This window comes from Cyprinus carpio, chromosome A5 (assembly GCF_018340385.1).
Source record: "Cyprinus carpio isolate SPL01 chromosome A5, ASM1834038v1, whole genome shotgun sequence".
Classification (NCBI taxonomy): Eukaryota; Metazoa; Chordata; class Actinopteri; order Cypriniformes; family Cyprinidae; genus Cyprinus; species Cyprinus carpio.
In genome coordinates this window covers 38,515,808-38,540,334 of record NC_056576.1, presented here as the reverse complement: position 1 = coordinate 38,540,334, position 24,527 = coordinate 38,515,808, and the positions used below count along the sequence as shown (strand labels likewise).

Genomic DNA, 24,527 nt, shown 5'->3' with positions numbered 1-24,527 from the left:
GAGGAATAGAAAGGTCAATGGATCCATCAATGGATCAATGGATGGAACCATCAATGCCAATAAGGAACCTTTATTTTAAGAGTGTATGCAGAGTCACTCTGTCAGACTTATGTTCCCGTTTTGTTGTTTTCCGTCTGTGTGCTGTCCATGTCTTAGTGTTTCCTTATGCCCATTTTTGGTTATGTTACTGTTCCTGTCCCCATTTAGTTAATTCAGTTCCACCTGTGTTTGATTAATTATCTAATTTACTCTAGCGTCCGGTATTGAACATTCGGGGAGCCATGGCGGAGCAGGCAGTTCCGTGGCCTTGGCCTCATAACTCAGCCCAGCCCCTACGGCCGGAGACGTATCACCCATTCCCCCAATCCCCCACCCAACCCCTCAGTTGTGTCTCCTTTGTATCTATTTACTTTGAGTTCAGCCTACATCGCCTTGTTCTTTGTGTTGCCATAGAAGGCAACCGTGACACACTCATTATAATTGACTGAACATTTAGACACAAACTCCAGCCTGAGTCTGAACTTATTATAGCACAATGTGTTTCCCTTTTCCAGGGTGCATCATTTGTTCAACAAATCCAACATATTTAAGCGTTTTGACTGATAAATTTAAAGTGGTTGTTTAAGCTTTTACAGACACTTCCAGTGAATGGATTATCCAGCATTCAGATCCCTAAAGAAACACTGGCCATATTCTATGATCATGCGCCTATTAAAGCAAAGCAAGGCTCATTATAGACACACATCAAATACAGTCTCATGCTGCTGAGCTGTCGGCGTCCTTCTGCTTTAATCCATCTATTACTTAAACTCCAGTAGATTCGTATATAGTTGTGTCCTAGACTCATAAAATGCCACCCGGTTTTGAACAGTGGTGGTCAGAGGTCAAGCTCTTATATTGATTTAGTTGAAGTAGAGGTATAAATTCAATGATAAATGCTTCTACGTCCCACGACGCTCTGATTCATCACGTTTTTTCTGTCAGTTTTCTGTAAAACGCTAGTGAGAGTCTCTGCCTGCTGGTCTATTGGAGATTGGTTCAGTCTGTCTGTTCATCTATATAAACTGATCCTGTGTTTCTTTTTTCAAATATTGCAGACATAAGAAGGTGCCATTGATAGGTATTTATTAATACAGTAGCCTGTTTAAATGCAGTAGTTGTAGTGGGTGTAATTGTGTGCAGCAAAGTTTATGTTTTAGTTAGCAGCAGCAACACTAATTATTTAAATGGTTAGGCATAGTAATTTGGTTGATCAGGTGATTTGCTTGTTGGAGAGTTATGCAGGTTGATTGCTTGGTTACTTGGTGATTTATGTATAATTGCAGTTAAAGTACCAGAAGATAAAAATCTGTGGATATTGGCTGAAGCTATTTCTCCTTTTCATTATATTTGTAATTTATCAAAAGAAAGTCGTGGAGCAGAAGAACAGAAGAGCCGGAGGAGGGCTGTATGTATGATTAGACCGGGAGAGCCACTCACCACGACACCCGCAGTTTAATGGAGGAACATCATTAATTCTTCATTAAGTCTGAAATGCAGATTACATCTGAACAGTGATTAAACAGAATGAGCCAGAAAGGAGGAGGAACTGATCTGATGAGTGAAACAGAAGAGGAGAGAATGTGAGGTGTGTAATAGATAGTGACAGACATGCTGCTTGATTTACACATGATTTTCTTTCTGCTGTACGGTCAGTGAGGTTGGGGGAATGGTCTATACGTCTCCGGCTGTGGGGGGGGGGGGGGGGTGGGGGGTTGGGGGGGTGTTGAGGGAATGTTCTACACATCTCCGGCTGTAGGGGCTGGGCTGAGTTATGAGGCCAATGGCTCCCTGAACTGCCTGCTCCGCCATGATTCCTGGAACCGGTACCGCCCTGGAGGCCTCCCGTACTAGCCTGCCCTAAGACCAAAATTCCTCAATTTCAGCCCCCCCAATATAAATAATAGTTCATTTAATATGGCTAATTTTTCATTAAATAAAAACCCTTTTAAAAATTTGATAAGTTTTGTAATCATTATGTAAAATTAGCTATATGACCCACATACTAGAATTACTAGAATACAATAACAGATGTTTTCTATTAGAGTTGGAGAGATTAATTTCTTTTTGCTTTGTGATATTTTAAAGCATAAGTAAGGCAACCTTTCGATTTTAATTAAAGATAAAGTGACATGATATTAGAATCAAAAGAGTTATTTATTTATTTTGTTCCATTTGTTCTCAGAATCGAAATCAATGCGAGATACTGCAGTTCTCTCATTTTGAACTCCTACTGTAGAATATGTGGTTTTAATTATACTTTCAATACCTCTTAATTTTCGCTTTGACAGACACACAACTATGTTCAAAGACAGAGAACACTTGACCATTTTTAGAATCTTGTGATTATAACCCACAAATTAAAATCCTTTCTTCACATTTCATTCTCCTTGACCACCTTGTCATTTGCCTTTTTTTTTTCGTCTTTGCATGTGTGACTTCACCTGGATCAGAAATAACTGCATGTTGTTGAAAATTATATTATTTATAAAACTACTTACATTTTTCCAAAGAAAATTGTAATGAGAATTTAGAAAGTCCTGCAATGTTTTAAAAATATGATAAGCTAACCGTTAGCTACTTAACATGCTAAACATATAGCTTTTATGCATTTATTTCCCCTTCTGTCTTCTAAGTATTTTCATAAACACGTAACGTGAGTGAAAGAGTACTGCAAGTTCAAACCTGATGAGGAGCAATAAATGAACCATTTCAGTGTTTTGCTTGGTTGTTGATTGTAATCTTGGAAGGATTCGCTAATGAAAACGTGATTTGAACAGTGTCTTAAATGCACAAATGCTTGCAGGGGAAACTAGTAGAAATGCATCCCCAAAGCTGCCTGTGGGACAGAGTGATATGCGTCCTTTATTGCTGTGTAACAGTGATCCGATCTCTGATCACTGTCTGGTTCATCATATACTGACCTACAGGCAGAAACTGAAATCAGCTGAACCTGTTCTAAGGACTGTTAAAAGATGGACTAATGATGCAGATAGTGATTTACAAGCTTGTTTTGACCTTACTGATTGGAGTGTTTTGAAGCTGCAGCCACTGATCTGGACGAGCTCACAGAGACTGTAACTTCATATATCAGTTTCTGTGCATTCCTACCAGGAAATTCTTATCATTTAATAATGATAAACCGTGGTTTACAGGGAAACTCAAACAGCTTTGTCACGCCAAAGAGGATGCTTACAGAAGTGGGGATAAAATATTGTATAAGCATGCCAGGAACAGACTAACAAAGGAGTGGCTAAAAAAAATAAAAAAAATAAAAACTACTTGGAAAAGCTGAGAAAAGAGCTTTCAGCAAATAATCCAGCGTCAGTATGGACTGTTGTGAGGAACATCACCATGTACAAGACACCACCCCCACAGTCTGTGGAGAATCAACAACTGGCTGACGATCTGGATGTGTTTTACTGCAGATTTGAAAAGGGTAGTCTACCACCCCCCATCCGCTCTGATCTGCATTTTCACACATTCACTTACCACCCCTGCAACCCCCCTCCCTCCCTCCCTCCCCCACCATTCAACCTGTGCTTAAGGTCTGTGTAGAGGACGTGAACCAGGTCTTCAGGAAGCAGAAATCTAGAAAAGCTTCAGGCCCAGATGGTCTGCCTGTTTAAAAGTCTGTGCTGACCAACTGGCCCCCATCTTCACACAGATCTTCAACAGATCATTGGAGCTGTGTGAAGTTCCCTGCTTTAAATGCTCCACCATCATTCCGGCCCCCAAAAAGCCCAAAATCACTGGACTTAACGACTACAGACCTGTCGCTCTCACGTCTGTGGTCATGAAGTCACTTGAGAGATTGGTCCTGGCCTACTTGAAGGACATCACTGGACCCTTGCTGGATCCTCTCCAGTTTGCCTACAGAGCAAACAGGCTTGTGGATGATGCAGTCAACATGGGATTGCATTACATCCTGCAACACCTCAACCGACCTGGGAATTACGCAAGGATCCTATTTGTGGACTTTGGTTCAGCCTTCAATACCATCATGCCTGACCTTCTCTCAGACAAATTCATACTGATCACTGTGCGCACCTCCATCTGTCAGTGGATCAGCAGCTGACAGACAGGCAGCAGCTAGTTAGGTTGGGCAAACTCACATCCAGGACTATCACCATCAGCACTGGCACCCCCCAGGGATGTGTGCTCTCTCCGCTGCTCTTCTCTCTCTACACGAATGACTGCACTTCAAAGGACGACACTACAGTCATCGGCCTCATTAAGGACGGAGACGAGTCTGCAGACAGGAGGTTGATCAGCTGGATGTCTGGTGTAGTCTTAACAACCTGGAGCTAAATACGGAGATGATAGTGGACTTCAGAAGAAACCCCCCTGCACTCCCCCCACTCACCATCATGAACAGCACTGTGGCTGCAGTGGAGTCATCCAGATTCCTGAGCACCACCATCTCTCAGTACCTGAAGTGGGACACTCACATAGACTCCATTGCAAAAAAGGCCCAGCAGAGGTTGTACTTCCTTCGTCAGCTGAGGAAAATCAACCTGCCACAGGAGCTGCTGAAACAGTTCTACTCAGCCGTCATTGAATCTGTCCTGTGTTCATCCATAACTGTCTGGTTTGGTTGAGCTACAAAATCAGACATCAAGAGACTACAACAGACAGTCAGGACTGCTGAAAGGATTATTGGTGCCCCTCTGTCCAGCCTCCAAGATCTTTGCATCTCCAGAGTCAGGAAAAGGGCTAAAAAAATAACCTTGGACCCATCAAACCCAGCCCACTCTCTCTTTGAACTGCTGCCTTCTGGTTGGCGCTACAGAGCACTGATCACCAGAACAGCCAGACACAAAAACATTTTTTTTTTCCAACAAGCTATATAAACCTTAAAAATAAACCTCAAAAATAAAAATCGTCCATCACAACTAACATAGTTATCTGACATATTTTTATTAAACTGCACACTTTGTAAATAACATATCTGCACACTAATATCATACCGGTACATTTATCTAAACAATTACATTTATTTCCTATACCTCTATTTCTTTATATATATATATATATAGATATATACAATATATATTAGATATTCTATATAGAATATATAGCTATATATATATGATAAATAGTATATTATTTAATGTGCTGTTTTTCTTATATATATATATGTGTGTGTGTGTGTGTGTGTGTGTGTGTGTGTGTGTTATATTACATCCCTACTGTGTTATTCCTATGTATGTCTGCATTATGTTTGTACTTTCTTCTAAACTGTAAGCTCCTTCGTCAAGTCAAATTCCTTGTGTTTTGTAAACATACTTTTGTAAACAAACTTCTTCTGATTCTGAAAGGGCCTTTACAGTTGTTTTATAGTACACTCAACTCTCATATGTGACTAGATCAAGCAAATTTTGATTCCTTTATTATATGAATGTTTAAATTTAAATAATATGCATTAATCTATGCTCTCACATGAGAGGCCTACGTCCTCAGAACCAGAAGCCATTAAAATGTTTGTCTTTAATTAACTCTAAAAGTTAATGGATTATTGGCACTGATATTGCAGACCTTTGCATTACTGTATGTGTCAAAGTGAGGCCACACAATGTCTGAATTCCCATTAGCCCAGTCTGCGACCCTCATCAACCCCATTCACCAGTGCCCTCTGGAAATGCCACTCTCATTCTCATACAGAATAAATTACTGGCAAATCAACTCCATAAAATTTAGATTGTAATAACAGCTGGAAAACTCTCATCCCCTGCACAACCTGTATAAAAGAAAACAAACAATATTTTGTCTAAAAAATAAGCTGGTATTAACTTGGATGGCAATCAGCCTTGCTGGCAGAAGAAAGCTCTTTATAGTTTTGCTTGTTTTGATACACTGTTCAGAGTTTGAAATCATCATAGTGTCACTTGAATACATTGAAAACTCTTAAAAATAAAGTATTTTTGTTGGCTTCTATGATTGAATGAAGAACCTTTAAGATCCATTGATTTTTTTTTTATTAATTTTTTTTTATTATTATTATTATTATTATTATTATTATATATATGCTATTATATATGTATGTTGTTTAGAGTATATAATACACATCAAGATAAAAAAAAAAAAAAATTAAAAAAAATAAACTGTTCCACCACTGCATCAATAAGAAATTGCTGGAAAAATAATAATAATAATAATAATAATAATAATAATAATAATAATAATAATACAAATAAAACTTTATTTTTAATTTTTTTTATTATTATTATTTTTAAGAGTGCAAATAGAAATTGCTGAGTATTGTACACAAGTCGAAATTTATTTTAATTAATTTAGGTGACAGTTGTAGCCAACAAAAAGTGGGTGGAGGTTAGAGGTTTGTTCCAACTCAGAGGAACAGAGTGAGCTGGAAAAATGACTTAGCTTACATGAACACATGGTGGTCTTCCAGCAGCAGTCTTGAAGGTCAAAGTCTTGCATTTTATGTGGGGAGCTACTGACAAAGGTCTTCTTTGGATGGCTGAAAGTGGACTGGCTGCACATTCTGGATCACCGGTTGAGGTTTAATCATGCTAGTTTGAAGGCTAGTCAAGATGCAAAGCAGTGGTCCAGATTTGAGATGACAGAGTGAGTAAGGTCTAAGGCCGATTTCACACATCAAGCGTGTGCAGCACGTGAACAGCCTTTCAAATTATTACCCGTTTTTTTTTTCTTTTTGTTTTTTTTTTTTTCATGCAAACAAACAAATTATAATAACAACACCAGCAAGAACGTAACTATGAAACAAAACAACCCATACTAAAACAAAGAACCACCCGTTTTTTTTTTCTTTTCTTTTTTCTTTTTTTTTTAAATAAATAAATAAATAAAAGTGATGAGCTCAATATTTATTTTATTTATTTGTATATTTAGAATTATTTATTCTTAGAAACTTGTCTTATGCCACAGTTGGCATTTGGCTCTCTCATTAAGGCTTTATCTGGGATCATTTGTATTATGAAAGGCGCTATGCAAATAAACATGAATTGAATGAATTATTTGTAATTCTTCCCTGAATAATTCAGTGATCCTGGAGAGACTATTTTGAATATTTAGGATTGATTATTGTTCTCAGGGGGAGGTTCAGGATCAGGGATTGGTAAATTATACACCATTAGTGTTGATTGTTCTGGCAATAATCTTTTTTGCTTGGCATTGCAAAGGCAGTGATTCATTGACAGACCTCGAGCTTATGCTGAATCAATAATACTTCAACTATACACTAACACAGGCCTGAAGACGTCTTTCCAAACAAATGAGACTCTGAAGACCAGGAATCATTTATTGTTTAGAATGCACAGTTTATTGTTAGTTAATGAAGTCAGAAAAAAAAAAAAAAAAAAAAAAAAAAAAACAGATAAATACATATTTACCATGTAAAGCACTGTAGCCTTGTGCAACCCATAATACATTCCCATCCACAGTTATTGGCAGTAATGTTGACTATATGAGTAGCTAATCACCATCACCATCATGCTAGCAAATTTCGCAAAAAAAAAAAAAAAAAGAAAAAGAAAAGAAAAAAAAGAACAGCATGTAACAATTTGAATTAAGCGTGCAATTCTGAAGTAGAAAGTTTAAAATGGTGTTTTCTTGTAAAACATATTCCAATAATCTTTGGGTTATTTACAACTTACTTTTAAACAATTTCCACTCAGAAATTGCTAGTAAATTTCAGAAATAATTATAAAGAAATGTCAAGTAACACATTAAACTAAGCATGACATTTCTTAGTAAGACTGAAATAGTGTTTTCTTGCAGAACTTACTCCAGTAATCTCTGTTTTATAGACGACTTTAAATACTTTTTTTTTTCAGTGTAGGATTTAATTTTAAACAGTTTTAACTCAGAATTAGATTTCACAAATAATGAACTACAGCTGATGCATTGAATTAAACAAAATGTTTAAGTAGAAAGACTGAAATAGTGTTTTCTTATGAAATGTACTCCAATAATCTTTATTTACAGTTTATATACACATTTTATATTCTCTTATATTCTCCTCAAAAACACACAGACATTATTTTGCAAATCCAAAAAACAAAAAATTAAAAAAAAAAAGCAAATAAACAAAACAAAGAAAATTAAAGATTACATTTTGAAGCATAAAGACATCACCGCACACCACTGAAAAAAGTGTTTTATTGTAAAACACTCTAATAATCTTTGTTTAATTCACAACATTGAATATATATATATATATATATATATATATATATATATATATATATATATATATATATATAATATATATATATATATAAACATAAAAAAAGAGATACAGATATAATTCTATTTTGTATTTTATTAATATTAATTTTATTTTAATTTTTTTAATACTAATAATACATTTCATAGTGTTTTTATGCCTTTTTATATTTATTCCAAAATAATAACTTAAGGCAGTAACAATTTTCAGGTAACAGTTTAAAATAAGGTTATATTAGTTAACATGAACTAAGAATAAACAATTGTCTACTTCTACAGCATTTATTAATCTTAGTTTCTATTAATTTCAACATTTACTAATGCATTATTAAACTCAAAAGTTGTGTTTGTTAACTTTAATTTATGCACGGTGAACTAACATGAACTAAACAATTAACAACTGTATTTGTATTAACTTATGTAAACAAAGATGAATAAATACAGTAATAAATGTTTATTGTTTGTTCATGTTAGTTAACTCATTAAATGACACCTTATTGTAAAATGTTACCAATATGTTTTATTTTTGAACTTTCAGCTGTTATTTTTAATAGTCAACTTAATTTGGTTCATTGTCATAAAAACTCTGTAAACACTGCCACAGACACGAAGATATATCTTTCATTTCATCACGCTGAATGCTCATTAAAAACTGATGCAGTCATTACGTTTTCACACCATTTCAAGTTTTATTTTGACGTGACACAAAGTACTGGTAGCTAAGTGGGAGTGTTGTTTACTTACTTTATAATTAGTCAATAACACCATGATTTTCTTTATTCAGACCAAGAGCTCGCACAAAAACAAAAGGAGGGATTTATCATACGAACCAATCACATCCAACCTTAACCGATCATATCCAATTAATAACCATTCATCTTAATGAGCCTCCAGAAAAGTCAGGGCACACTTTGGGGTCTTCTGTAGAAAGTCAATGGACTGAGGGGAGACAAGCCTTCGCTGTAACTTTACTGTCATTGTTAGACAGTGTTACTTTATAAAAACGAGTGACTTTTATACTTTTAATATCATATTTAGTCACATTTGCGCTGTTTTATTTTTGTAATATTATTTTCTCATCCAACTTTTTGAGGCCCTGATATATATATATATATATATATAATATATATATATATATATATATATATATTTATATATATATATATATATATACGTACATAAATAAATATATATATATATATATATATATATATATATATATTATATGATAATATATATATATATATATATGATTTATATATGTTTTTGATCAATGGTAAATGCATGTGCTGTCATGTTCCCTAATGCAAACAAACACAATCGAGATTAAGGTTTATTAAGATTGGCACTCTGTCTTACAGCTGCTGGACTTCAATTTAGCAATATTTACCATTATTTAATGTGATTTAAGGACTAAATCCACCTAAAACATCTAATAGCAGATTTTGAAACATGTCTGACGTATTCATCTCATGGCGACTGGCTGCCTTCCAGTGATTTATTTTTATTTTTTGTACATTTCTCAACTTTTTCAACATTCTCACCACTACCTTTGCAGTGCATTGGTGATTTATGTGTGGGCAGACATATTGATGTGAAGTCCAGGTAGGTGAAACACTAGCTGGGTGTATGTGGCCCTTGACCCCTGTCACTCTCAGCCGCCCACCTTTCAGGGAGGAGCTGCAGCTCTGCCCTGCCGGCATCCATCAATAATTCAGACTTCACATTAATTACAAAACGAATCTGCTCCGCTCTGCTCTCTGCATGCGGTACGGACTTACAGTCATCCATCACCCCTTTCAAGCCACTCACATAAAGCTCACATTCCTCCTGAGGTGCAGGGAAAAAGCAATTCTTTCATTTCTACAGGTCTCTCGGCAGGTGTTTGTTTGCACGCGTCTGCATTAGAATGCAATCTGAACTGTTACGATGTTGCCGTTCACCAGCTTTCATCAACGAATTCAATTAAGACATCACAGGAACAAGGCGGGTGAGAATGATTAAAATTGTCAATAGCGGGCCCAGCTATGAAATGCCACAGCAATATCATCCTCCGGTGCATCACAAGACAAATGGCTTTCATCTAGCACCACTGTGGCCCCTGATTGAATCAAGAAAATTTCAAAGGAATTATCCCGATAATAATATTTCCCCTGTTTCATATCCACTCCTATAGACGTGGCAATGCAAAAACGGTTCATCAACCCTAGATCTCAATGAAAATCTGTAATTAGCTCCAAACAGAATAAATGCCTCACATGTGAAATATATCTTCAGTTGGAGTTTGGGGCTAGGAATTTTTCTCATTATTATTATTATTATTATTATTATTATTATTATTATATCATCTGCAGTAACATCATTTGCCAGTGAATCTCATAAAAACATGCCCAGGTTGCATTTCACTCTAAAATGAAGAAGAAGAAGAAGAAGAAGAAGAAGAAGAAGAAGAAGAAGAAGAAGAAGATATAAAACTTTAAAATTAAGATGAAATCAGAAAACATCAAAATAAAATCAAATTTAAAATATTTATAAAACTATAATATCAGTGATACAAAAATAACACTATACTTAGATACTCATTGCAGTAAAATATTACTTTATTTTTTTGATCAGCCAAAATGAAAGGCACTACACATCTATAAAAAAAATAATTCTGCATTACAGTAATTAAAAGTTGAATAATAAAGTAGAAAAATAATAAATAATCAGTGGTGGATGAAGTACACAAATCAAGTACTTGAGTAAAAGTACAGATATGTATAATAAAATATTACTCCAGTAAAAGTAAATGTACTCCTTTTTCAATTTTACTCGAAAGTACAAAAGTACTCGATTTGTTATGTACTTAAGTAAAAAATTACTGATAGATAGATTTATTTTGCAATTTTATATAGGCTACTTAATTAAATGTTATATTAGCACATATTTTTTTTAATCCTACTGCTCAAAATACCTGGGATTTTCCCAAAATAACCACTATATAAAATTATAAATGCAACACTTTTGTTTTTGCCCCCATTTTTCATGAGCTGAACTCAAAGATCTAAGACTTTTTCTATGTACAAAAAAGGCCTATTTCTCTCAAATATTGTTCACAAATCTGTCTAAATCTGTGTTAGTGAGCACTTCTCCTTTGCCGAGATAATCCATCCGCCTCACAGGTGTGGCATATCAAGATGCTGATTAGACAGCATGATTATTGCACAGGTGTGCCTTAGGCTGGCCACAATAAAAGACCACTCTAAAATGTACAGTTTTATCACACAGCACAATGCCACAGATGTCGCAAGTTTTGAGGGAGTGTGCAATTTTCATGCTGACTGCAGGAATGTCCACCAGAGCTGTTGCCCATCAATTGAATGTTCATTTCTCTACCATAAGCCATCTCCAAAGGTGTTTCAGAGAATTTGGCAGTACATCCAACCCGCCTCACAACCACAGACCACGTGTAACCACACCAGCCCAGGACCTCCACATCCAACATCTTCACCTCCAAGATCGTCTGAGACCAGCCCCCCGGACAGCTGCTGCAACTATCAGTTTGTGCAGAAATTCTTTGGTTATGCAAACCATCAGAAACTGTCTCAGGGAAGCTCATCTGCATGCTTGTCGTCCTCATCGGGGTCTCGACCTGACTGCAGTTTGTCATCGCCACGACTTGAGTGGGCAAATGCTCACATTCGATGGCATCTGGCTAGGCTTGCCACGATAGACAATGTTGACGGTGTTACCGGTTTTAAGCTGCAACACCGGTTATATCACTTTCCCACCGTGACACCATCACCACCGTTGTTTTTTATTTTTTAAAGTATTCATTTTTTCTTAAATATTTATTTGAATTAAGTAAAAATAATATTTATAAATAAGTTCAGAAGAGAGCATACACTATAATTAAAAACTGAACACAGCTACAATGCTGCGTGCCAAGAGGCAGTCACATCACAGATCAGCATCACGAGTCAAATTTCAATTATCACGTTAGGAGAACGAGTAGAACTTACAGAAAAGCAAGAGAATGGCAGAAGATTAAGTGTCAAAACGCAATGCAAAAGCGCCTGTTGGGTTTCCCATACACTGATTTATTTGTGGCGGGCCGCCACAATATCTAAACCAACTGCCACAAATAGATTTTCAAAAAGGCTTTGACTTTGTTGAATAAACATGAGCACTGCACGTTTAAAAATCAAAAACCAGCGCGAGTGTTTTTATATCACTGTATTTCAGAAGAAAACCAACTGTTTTCAGAAAACTTTCAATGTAATTTTTATTTAATCTTGCCTGTAATGCCTGATAAAGCAGCGTTTGTGAGATTAGCGCTGCTTTGTATACAGCCGTTACCGAAGAAATCTCTATCTCACCCGCTCTTAAAATGCCTCCTGTTTGGAGAAAATTAATTTGCATATCTAATATCTTTTATATACGTTTCTTATTTATTTGGTTTTATCTTATTTAAACTTTGTGTATTTATTTAGGCCTATTTTATTTTCTTACTCGTTTTAAAAACATTCTAACATAGGCTAGGCAATAAACGTTCTTTGTTCTTATTTGTTTGGGTCCACAGTTTGCCAATTTTTAGTTTTTTTCAGCCTATGCATGGTGGTATTTTAATTTGTTATGTTAATAAAAGTTCTGTGTTTAATATCAGTTTTTTTTTTGTTTTTTTGTTTGTCCATTCAAGCCATTGACGTCGAATTGCCAATTGCCGCAAATTTTAAAGTGAAAGTATAACACGCATGCATTTATAAGCTATTTAAAAGCGAGGAAAAGAGGAAACCCCCCACTCCACGGTGATACCGGTATTACAAGTGTTTTCACACGTCGATTAACTGGTGGGAAATTTTCCTCACCACGGCAACCCTACATCTGGTACTTTGGAGAGGTGTTCTCTTCACTGATTAATCCCAGTTTTCACTGTACAGGGCAGATGGCAGACAGCATGTATGGCATCATGTGGGTGAGCGATTTGCTGATGTCAATGTTGTGGATCGAGTGACCCAGGGTGGCGGTGAGGTTATGGTATGGGCAGGCATATGTTATGGACAACGAACACAGATGCATTAGATTGATGGCATTTTGAATGCGCAGAGATACCGTGACGAGATCCTTAGGCCCATTGTTGTGCCATTAATCCTTGACCATCACCTAATGTTGCAGCATGATAATGCACGGCCCCATGTTGCAAGGATCTGTACACATTCCTGGAAGCTGAAAACATCCCAGTTCTTCCATGACCAGCATACGCACCAGACATGTCACCCATTAAGCATGTTTGGGATGCTCTGGATCGGCGTATAAGGCAGCATGTTCCAGTTCCTGCCAATATCCAGCAACTTCGCACAGCCATTGAAGAGGAGAGGACCAACATTCCACCGGCCACAATCACCAACCTGATCAACTCTATGCAAAGGAGATGTGTTGCACTGAGGCAAATGCACACAATTGCTAGATAGGAGGATCATGTGACACTGAAGACTGGAGTAATGATGCTGAAAATTCAGCTTTGATCACAGGAATCACAGGAATGCATTTGCCTCACGCAGTATACAGTACTCCTCCCCCCACCCCCCGCACCCCCCAATACAGTAAAACTTCACATTTTAGAGTGACCTTTTATTGTGGCCAGCCTAAGGCACACCTGTGCAATAATCATGCTGTCTAATCAGCATCTTGATATGAGCAGTACGTAGGCGGCGTACATTCGTCTCTGTCAGCCATGCCACAAGGATACGTTTTTTACGTGTATTTACGCCTTGGTTTGAAAGAAAACAGCGCATCAGAGCAGCGCAGCTGACACAGAAGAGCCGCCTGTGTACTGCTCAGATTTGCCAAAATGGCGCTACGCTGATTTGGAGAGACACAGAGGAGAGGAATTGTTGAATAAAGTCTTTATTTTTGTTTTCTTCGTGTACAAAAAGTATTCTCGTCGCTTCATAACATTACAGTTGAATAATGAATAATGGTTGAATAATAAGTGAATAATGACAAAATTTTCATTTTGGGATGGAGTATCCCAAAAAGTACAGTAACGAAGTAAAGCTACTCTGTTACTGTCCACCACTGTAAATAATATTTTAAATAATAATTGGTATAATTAAATCAATTTTCACAAATATTAATTAGGAGGATTTTGCATCAATAGCATATGGTGTTGTTACAAATGACTCAAATTAAACCAAAATAGAAAAAAAGGAATCACAACAGTAAAGTAAAATATGGAAGCTTATTGCTGCCATTATGTGTGTGTGTGTGTGTGTGTGTGTGTGTGTGTGTGTGTGTGTGTGTGTGTGTGTGTGTGTGTGTGTGTGTGTGTGTGTGTGTGTACACACACACACACAAAAGTACTTTTACCTCAAAAGTATATCTAGCAATTGTGAGGTTTTTTTGTTTTGTTTTGTTTTGTTTTGTTTTTTATTGTTTTTTTGTTTTTCTGCAGATTTTGTGAGATTCACCCTTGTTGATGGTACATATGAAATGTTATAGTGATTAGCATCAATGCATTATACAGTCATTTTATCATTTATGGACCTGTATTGTATTTCACAGAAGATGTGTTCTGAATGAGTTGTAATTGCTTGTTAATGCTGGTGTCGGCCACAGCCGCAGCTGTAATGCTGCTGTGTGTTTGTCTGCAGAGCTTGTTAGGCTGACATGTAATGTGAGCAGGCAGGCTGTGGGCAATGCCAGCGCCCTTGCCATGGGAAATCATGTTCCATCTTGTTAGGGGAAGTTTGGACGCTTTGGCCTGTGAGGACGACTAATAATCACCCCAGCAACTGTCACGGCTGCAGAAGTCCACCTGCTTCACAGAGCCGGCCAGAAACACACTTATTATGTTCACACATGTGCCACTGTCGTCAGCTGAAGACACACGTGAACTCACACATGATCACTTACAGTAACATCATTTGTCAGTGAGTCATGAAAACTTATCCAGGTCACAATGATTTCACCCTAAAGTAATAATAATAATAATAATAATAATAATAATAATAAAGACAACGTGATATTATTTCCATGACAAATCACATTTTCCCTCATTTTCATTGTGTACAATAAGACATCCTTAAATGCTCTGAAAAAAAGTATAAAGCTATTGTAGTAGGTAGTAACCTAAGGTACAAAAGCTGAAAGCTACATCTCTGTGCCTCATTTATCTCTACATGGTACATGTTAGTTAGAATAATGCTAATTTCTATCCAAATTCGGTCACATTTCATTTGAAGTTCCAGTTCTCACAGTTATCTATTAACTCTGATGTTTCCCTCAATAAACTCCTAATTTGCTGCTTATTAATAGTTTGTAAGGTAGTTGTTATGTTTAGGTTGGGTTGGGGGATATATATATATATATATATAGTGTATGATTTTCATCATCACAACAGATCACCGCAGATGTTTGCCAGATGTCATGGCAACAGCAAAGCACACAATATTTTTGTGACCTTGTGCTTTCAGCTCCATACTCATTGGAAAAAAATAATGACAGATAGTGACAAATTATATGTCTGTCTCTGCCACAAAACAAGCACATGTTTCAAATGTGTGCTGCTCTCAGAGTAAACGCTGTTGTGCAGAGGACAGAGGAGGTGCTGCTCATTTTGTCCTCATGTTGAAGTCAGTTATTTTAGCATTGCATATTCACATTATCTAATTAGTATTTATAGGTTCAAACTGTAGATGTATACAATTTTTTTTTTTTTTATGTCTGACAACAAACTCATACACATATCAATTAATGTATTCCAGTAACTGGCGCATATTATAATACCATAATCCAGTATGAGAATCTGCTTTGAAAGGACATGTATAGCGGAAAGCACTACACAAATAACCCTGGCTTGACTCATTTGTACAATATCAACATATAGGCAATACCTTCTTCTGAAATGTAAACATTTTACTGTCAAGAGTTTGGAATCATTTGGGGTTGATTGATTGATTGATTTGATTGATTGATTGATTGATTGATTGATTGATTGATTGATTGATTGATTGATTGATTGATTGATTGATTGATTGATTGATTGTTAATATTTATTTATTCTGCTCACCAAGGTTGCTTTTATTTTAAAAAAAAAAAATGCACTAACAAAAAAACAGCAATATTGTGGAATATTTTTGCAATTGAAAATAACCATTTCTATTGTAATATTTTGTAAAATGTAATTTATAAGCAGCAAAAAAAAAAAAAAAAAAAAAAAACTTTGACATCAAATATTTTAAATAAATGTTTCTTGAGCAGCAAATCAGCATATTAAACATTTCTGAAGGATCATGTGACACTGAAGACTGGAGTAATGATGCTGAAAATTCAGCTTTGATCACAGGAATAAATTACATTTTACAATATATTCACATAGAAAATAACTTATATTAAATTCCAGTAATATTTCACCTTTTGTATTGTCACTTTGATCAAACAAAATGCCACCTTGGTTAGCAGAAGAGAATATTTCTTTTCTTTTTTTTTCTTTTTTTTTAATTATTCGGAACTTAAAATAAAGTGTTTTTGAACATTATTTATTTTGTATGTTATTGATATTTAATTTTACTCATCTCCTGTGTTTGTCTTTTAGGGAAGAGGCCATCATGTCCACATATTTTGAGACGGTGGACGATCTGCTTGCGTCGTTTGGTCCAGTGAGGGATTGCTCTAAAGATAATGGCGGATGCCGGAAAAACTTTAAATGTGTTTCAGACAGAAGGATGGACTCGACCGGCTGCATGGTGAGTTACCATAGATCATCTAACATCGCTCTCATAACCTCTGACTGTGGTCAAACTATCTGATCCACAGCACATGTGAGGATTGTTGAATCGCTACTGACACCCTGCACAGAGACTCTCAAGTTCTCATTCCAGGAGAACCGCATTCTGGAAAATATGACTCATTACAGGCAGACAAGTTTGTCTCATGTTACATGTGTAGATTAAAAGGAAGGAAATGAGTACAAGGAAATGCGGTTAATGGCTTTTTAGGGTGAGATCTGCTCATAAAACAGGGAAATTGATGAGCTCACAGCACTCTGAGCTGATGGATGAATCAATCATACACAGCACAATGGGCCTTGATCACTCACACATTTATTAGGAATGAAAGTCTGACAGTCATTTTGTAGACTTATCAGCTGCAGCGCTTTAAAAGAATAGTTCACCCCGAAATGAAAATGCTCTTATCTTTCATTAACGCTCGAGTCGTTACAAAGCCATTTCTTCAGGGGAAGACAAAAGGGCAAATTTTGAAGAATGTCCTAATCGCTCTTTTCTTTTGTAATGAAACAAGACTGTGTCAGATTTGAAGTCAGATTTGATATAAAAATGATTGGTTCTCACATGTAGTAGTGTGAAAAGTAGTGTGAAAAAATAAAATAAATAGTGGTATATAACTTGGAGTTACTTGAAGATTGCTTTACTTGCAGATAATATACTGTTAATGAAATAAAAAGGTCACTTAAGTGTACTTAAATAGAGAAACTTTCATGACTATGTTTCTTAACACACTTACAGTAGGTACACTCTTTTTCTTCATTACAAATGTGTTATACATGTATACACATTTTAATAGAAATAACATTATAGTATATTTTAGTTTATATTTTAGTTTTATAAATGCTTGTCAGTGCTAGTAATTATGAAATTACTTATAAAGATATACTTAAATCCTACTTGACTAGGTTAAAAAAATAAAAAAACTCTACCTTTTCACTTGCTATTTGCGTTTAAATTTAAATTATAAGCCTAATACATTTTCATTGAATTTCAGTTAACTTGTAAATAAATACATACTCTTTGATTAAAGTAAACTGTTCTTTTTTTCCCACAAGGAGTAATGCATCTAGAGCCACATTTACACCTGATATTAAGATTTCTCAGTCAATCCAACCACAAGTGTAAAAAATCTCAGAAATCCAATATGCATTCATTCATAAATGCTAATGTGATTCATGCTGACTATAATTACAGGTAATGCACAGTATGATGGATCTCCATGGTTAGACAGTCAGTGAAACAAGGTCCCTCATCTTGGTTTGCCCTGACCTAACATCACCTAAAGGTGACGTAAAGGGCTTCAGGGAAGAAGATGTCTTGGTGACAGGAGGTCCTTGTGCTCGTAGACTTCCGTCATCTGCATTGGAGAGTCCGGTGAAGAGATAATGCCAAGGATGTGATGAGTCCAAGGTGATCTCATAAGGCCTGTTTGAGCCTCTCAGGGTGATGGCAGGTGGCAGCCACTGATCTTTCCAGCAGAGCGGATCAGCCGCTGTACAGTGGTCCTGGAGCAGGAGGCAGAAGGAAACCAGCCTGTGAGGAATGAGGCTGTCTATGATAGACCTGTAAACTGAAGCAGGATGATGGAGCATTTTCAGCTGCCTCTGAAAGAACTTTCTCTTGTCTGGCTTTCCCGATTATGGCAGTGATGTTATTCTTACGTTTGATGTTCTTGAAAGATTTAATCTTTTGGGAGGGATGAGGTTGGCTGCAGTCTATCTTCAACAAAAACACCAGTCAGTTATTCGGGCTTCATCTCAGTCATCTATATAGATCAGGAGACTCTGTTCCTGCTCCTGGAGAGCCACTGTCCTGCAAAGTTTAAGTCTAACCCTAATTTAACACACCTGAACCATCTAATCAAGGACTACTGGAAAATTCCAGGCAAGTGTGTTGGAGCTAAAGTCTGCAGGCCATTGGCCTTTCAAGAGCAGAATTGATGGCTCAGTTGGATTGAAAAGCCAACATGTAAACAGATCAGTCTGAATCGGATTGCAGTTTAGGGTTCAGAATTTTCAGAATGTGAAATTGGATTGGATTCATTTGGATTGATGAAAACTGGTGCATGTAAACATATTTAGCAAAGTACAGAGAGATTGACAGAATGCAGTATTGATTGGCACCATTGTGTGTGATCTTAGTTTGGTTCTGCCTGAACAATTTGCTGTCTGTGATAGGACATCAAAGTAGCAGATGGAAGAGGGAGTCAGTTTATGATGGATGGAAATTACTTATTCGTCTGATGCTCCTGTTTCCACTTTGTATTGTTTTTTTTGGTGATCAGGTCAGACGTGGTCAACCAAAAGCCTTTGATAGGCTATTTATATTTTCTAGGGCTGTCCCCATAATAGTAGTTTAGTTGCAAAAAAAAAAAAAAAAAACAATCGATGACAGGCAGATCCTTAACGAATGCGCCTTGTGGTACTTACAGTACATCAGGCAGGAAAACCAAATGTCCGCCGTCACTCATCAACCCCAAATATGTCTTATCATTGAAACATATAAGTAGTAGCAACTTCGCACGGCTGTTTGCTTTAACATTAACCTGGATAAGTGTGCTCTATTAGGTGCATATCCAAGTGTTTGTGTGAAGTGTGGAAGCTGTTAGTGCTCTTACCACATGACATGGAGGCGCCGGCGCTATCACTGGGATTTTTTTCTGATAACAATGGAAACAAAATACACCAACACTTTACTCATACAGATAACCATCTCAGTCTTCATGCACTAGTGCACATCACAAAACTCAAGCGAGGAGAAACTCAGCGTATAGGCTTCTTGCCTCTGTAACGGGGCTGACGAGAGGAGAGGCCTGCGGATCCATGTGCAAGCTTTATTAGTAAACAAGGTCAAAAACACAGGCAGAGTGGAACAACATCAAACATGTATGGCACAGGCAAGACAAAGAATATTCCTAGGGCTAGTGTGGGTCTTCAATCGGCGAACAGTATCCAAAGGGCTTGACAAAAGGGGTAATCCAATATAAACAGGCAGAAGGTCAGGGAACAGACAACAAGGCAACACAAAAAGACTAGACTCAGACTGAAGTGGAACAGAGAAACACGGAATGGTGCAGTAACACAGCTATCACTTGGGGAATGATAAATGCAGAACAATACACGGCAGTTTGAAAGGGATCTGAGTGAGTGTTATATAGTGAATGTGTGATTGGTTCCAGCTGTGTGCAATCAGTGCTGTGTGCAATCAGTACAATGGATGATGGGATATGTAGTCCGGGATGACATGCAACAGTTTGTGTAGTGCGAGAGTCAATGTAATGGAAGGATGACCTCTATTGGTGATCGGATGGAAGTTCATGGACCGGATTCGTAACAGCCTCACAGACATGAGAAACATACCTATAAAAAGCTTGAAATGTCTCTTTTAAAAAAAATAAAAAATAAAAAAAATAAGTAGAAAACAAATATTATCTGATAATACAATTTCTCTCTATATATATATTAAGTTAAATTAATTTAAACGTCCGATTAGTTAACAATTTTTAATGAAGACCATCAACCCTTATTTAATCACACCCTACTGATTTTAGTAGCTTTTGATCTCAAGTGGTTTTGAATAAATGTGCTTTTACTGAATGGACCACAGAAAATGGTTTACTTTAAAGTTTTCAATTTTCCATTATTAGTTTCACAAAAATAATGTCCCCCTTCTTTGTTCTCTGTCTATTTGTGTTTATTTGTATAATTTACATAAATGTAATGTATGGGAGGGCTGCAGGCTGTGCAGATATTGCTGTTTTTGGATTTGGATTCAAACTCAGATTCTAGTTTTATTTTTATTTTATTATTCTTTTTTTTGTTGTTGTTGTCTCAGGTTAATTAAAATGTCTGGAGTTGATTAAAATGGATTTATGCATACAGAGTTCAGGTAAGAAGTGATATGGGTTGGGTACATATCTTATATGCCGAGAAGACGACTTTTGATGATAGCATGACATTTCTGTGTTTGGAAATGAAGTTCCACTTAATTATATCCAGCATCAGCAACTATGCAGTACGATTTGTTATTTCCAATTTAATTAAATTCCATTTTTTTATATTATTAATGACTGTGCCATTTTACTGCTACAACATTTATTATTAATCTCTTTCCCTCATCGCTTGCATGCCAGTGATTTGCCCTTTGCATGTCAGTTTACTTATGGTGAATGTTTTCATAATTATGCTGTCATTTTTGTTAATTTAGTAAAATAGATTACTTTGTTGTGATTTTATTATTGCTTTTTTGCAGAGCACAGTCCACAGCTTACTTTTAAAGTAAAAAATGTCCAAATGACGAAAGGAATGTTTATCATCTTCAGAGTATTTCTTTTCATTTTTCATGTCTTCCTTTGATCAATGTGTGAAAAAAAAAGAAAAAGAAAAAAAATCTCTACCTACAGTACACATTAATGTCACATATCTTTCTCAGAGCAGGCATTCATATGATTGTAATTTTTCAGCAAACGGCTGAAAAGAGTGAAAAGATGGCTTTTTTTTACCATCACCTGTGATGGATTTTGAATCCGGTGGCCATTATAGAATTGTGGCTTGGCAAGAACATTTGTAAAGGCACTGACATCATTTGTAATCTTGCCAAGCTTTGAATGGGTTCTGTCTTCAAAAAACACAGCGTGTCCTAAAAGAATCAGCACGGCACTTTCGGGGCATTTGCAGCGATCGCTGCCTAATCCTTTTAAGCGTTCACTTCACCTCTATTACTGAGAGTGTGGAGAAATGGCAGAGGACGGAAAAGCTCTTTAAAGTCCCTCATGTCACCGATGCTGAAGAGGGTAAAACACATGGAGACTCCATCCAGAGTGGTATCGTGACCTTGGCCCAGGTCAAGAAATCCAGAAATGAATCCACTTCAGCCAGCAGTTAGAAGGAAAATGTATAGCGTTACCCAAGTGTCAAGCTTCAGATCAGAGTGATGAACTTAAAGGTGCGTGTTGAATGTGAATGCAGTTTTATTTCCAAGATCTAACCATGACTTGTGATTTTCACAGTGTTATATACTGTTATAATAGGAGACCTCAAAGATGGTAACATTATATCAGACTCTCTGCAATGTTATTCCGAACAGAAACTGCAAAAGTATAATTAGAGAATAATATAATAAGTGTCTAATTAGATTAGATGATTCAGATTGGATTAGATTCAACTTTATTGTCATTATGCAAAGTACAGAGCTAATGAAATGCAGTTAGCATCTAACCAGAAGTGCTAGAATATTGTGTTATATACATAAGTGCAGAGTAACTGAAGCTATGATTTACAGAATGTACAGTGGAGTTGCTATATACAGTATTAAGCAGAGTATGTATAGAATATAAATAGGAATGCAATGTAGGATTATATGTACATTATTAACAGCAGCAACATAAGAACAGTGGTAATAAATACAGTTGGTTGAGTGTACAATAGAATTGTTAAACAATGTATGCTATGCAAAATATTAGTAGTGCAATAATATTTTTATAGAAATAGTTTACTGTGCAGTAACAATGATAGACAGTTTACAGTCTAGTAGCTTGAATAATGTACAGTCTGTGCAAAATATGAGTAGTGAAAATACATGTATGTATGTGACTGTGACCAGTACAGTAAGAAAGCAGGTGCAGGTTAGATTGGTGTTGTAGAGTTCAGAAGGGTCACAGTCTCGGGGAAGAAGCTCTTCCTGAGCCTACTGGTGCGAGAGCGTAGGCTCCTGTAACGCCTGCCGGATGGAAGGAGGGTGAAAAGTCCATGGTTAGGGTGAGAACCATCCTTGATGTTGTCCCTTGCCCTGCCCAGGCAGCGCTTGTGATAAATATTCTCAGTAGTAGTTAACTGGGTGTCGGTGATCCGTTGAGCAGTTTTCACCACCCTGCTTTGCGGTCAGATGTGGAGCAATTGCTGTACCATACTGAGATGCAGTTTGTGAGTATGCTCTCAATGGTACAGCAGTAGAATTCCACAAGGATCCTGGGACTCAGGTGAACTTTCTTAAGGCTCCGTAAGAAGTAAACGCACTGCTGTGCCTTTTTGACTAGGGTGGAGGTGTTTAGGGACCAGGGCAGGTCATCAGAGATGTGGTGCCAAGGAACTTGAAACTCGACACACGCTCCACTACAGCTCCATTGATGTAGATGGGGGTGTGTGCATGAATACTAGCCCGCCTGAAGTCCACAATGATCTCCTTAGTCTTCTGGGTGTTAAGTTCCAGATTGTTGGTGGCACACCACACAGCCAGGTGCTGCACCTCTGTAGGCTGACTCATCATCATCTTTGATCTGACCTACCACGTGGTGTCATCTGTGAATTTGATTATTTTGGAGCCATAAACAGGAACACAGACATGGGTGAATAAGGAGTACAGAAGAGGGCTCAGTACGCAGCCCTGTGGAACACCAGTGTTCAGGGTGATGATGGAGGAGGAGAGGTTATCTAACTTAACCCTCTGGAGTCTAAGGGTATTTTTGGGGCCTGGAGAAGTTTTGTCATGCCCTGACATTTGTGCTTTTTTCAGTTTCTTATAAATATCTAAATGGCTAAAGTCTAATCTCACTGTAATCAGCACAAACTGGGCTATAATAATATGTGAGCAGCATGTATGTACATGATTGTTTTTCTGAGAAAAAAAAAATGTTATGCGTTATTAGTGAAAAACTAAAAATGTTAAATCACTTGAATAAGGCAATAAAACACATATAGAACATTGGTTCCCGGGACTTTTGAGAACAGGAGCTTGTAGCCTAGAATTTTTTTTTTTTCTAAATGATGTGAAAATCATCTTGTTTACTCACTTACAGAAAACAATATATTGATTAAAATTTTCTAAGACACTTTTCGTTGGTAAAATTCATATGCGAGTAGGCGTCAACTATCATGAATTCACACCTGAGAAGACAAAGACCTGCATAATGAGCTGCATAATGAGCCATTCAGTCAGCTGTGTCACTGAGAGGGATGAGTTACAAGAAAGAATGTGAGGACAAAATAAATGTATATAATTTTATGTTTGTAGTTTATTTAGAATATATTTAATTATCCCACAACATAATTTAATATTCACTTGTGAGTGCAGTTAAACAGTCTATTAGGAAAAATCAAAGCTGACTTTCAAACTGAATTTTTTGCATCATTACTCCAGTCAAACAATACTTAAGAAATCCTTTTAACAATCTTATTTTCTACAAAAAAAACATTTATTGTTATTATTATTATTATTATTATTATTATTATTATTATATATTATTATATTAATGTTGAAAAGAGCTGAGAATATTTTTTTTCAGGTTTTTTAGGGGGGATAAATTGAAAGAAAACAGCAATGTTTTGTTACATTTGTTACAGTTACATTTATTGTTACATTTATACTATTTAAATCATGCTTTTTAATGGTATAGTAGTGTATATTGTTACTGAAACTTCATAATATTTCACTTGACTTGGAGACTTGGAAAAAGTCTAACTAGTAAAATGTTTACACGTTATGTGAAAACTAGTACAAGTATATAAATAAATA

The 24,527-nt window shown here is 36.4% G+C and overlaps 1 protein-coding gene across 2 annotated transcripts in view; it reads left to right on the top strand.

Annotated features, from left to right (window-relative positions):
• LOC109067613 (astrotactin-2-like) overlaps positions 1-24,527 on the top strand; it is a 539,141-nt gene that overhangs the window by 345,984 nt on the left and 168,630 nt on the right. For both annotated transcript variants that reach the window (XM_042757176.1, XM_042757175.1), the window contains one exon: positions 16,826-16,976. In XM_042757176.1, the coding sequence (XP_042613110.1) occupies positions 16,826-16,976 (151 nt within the window). The remainder of the gene's footprint in view (positions 1-16,825; positions 16,977-24,527) is intronic.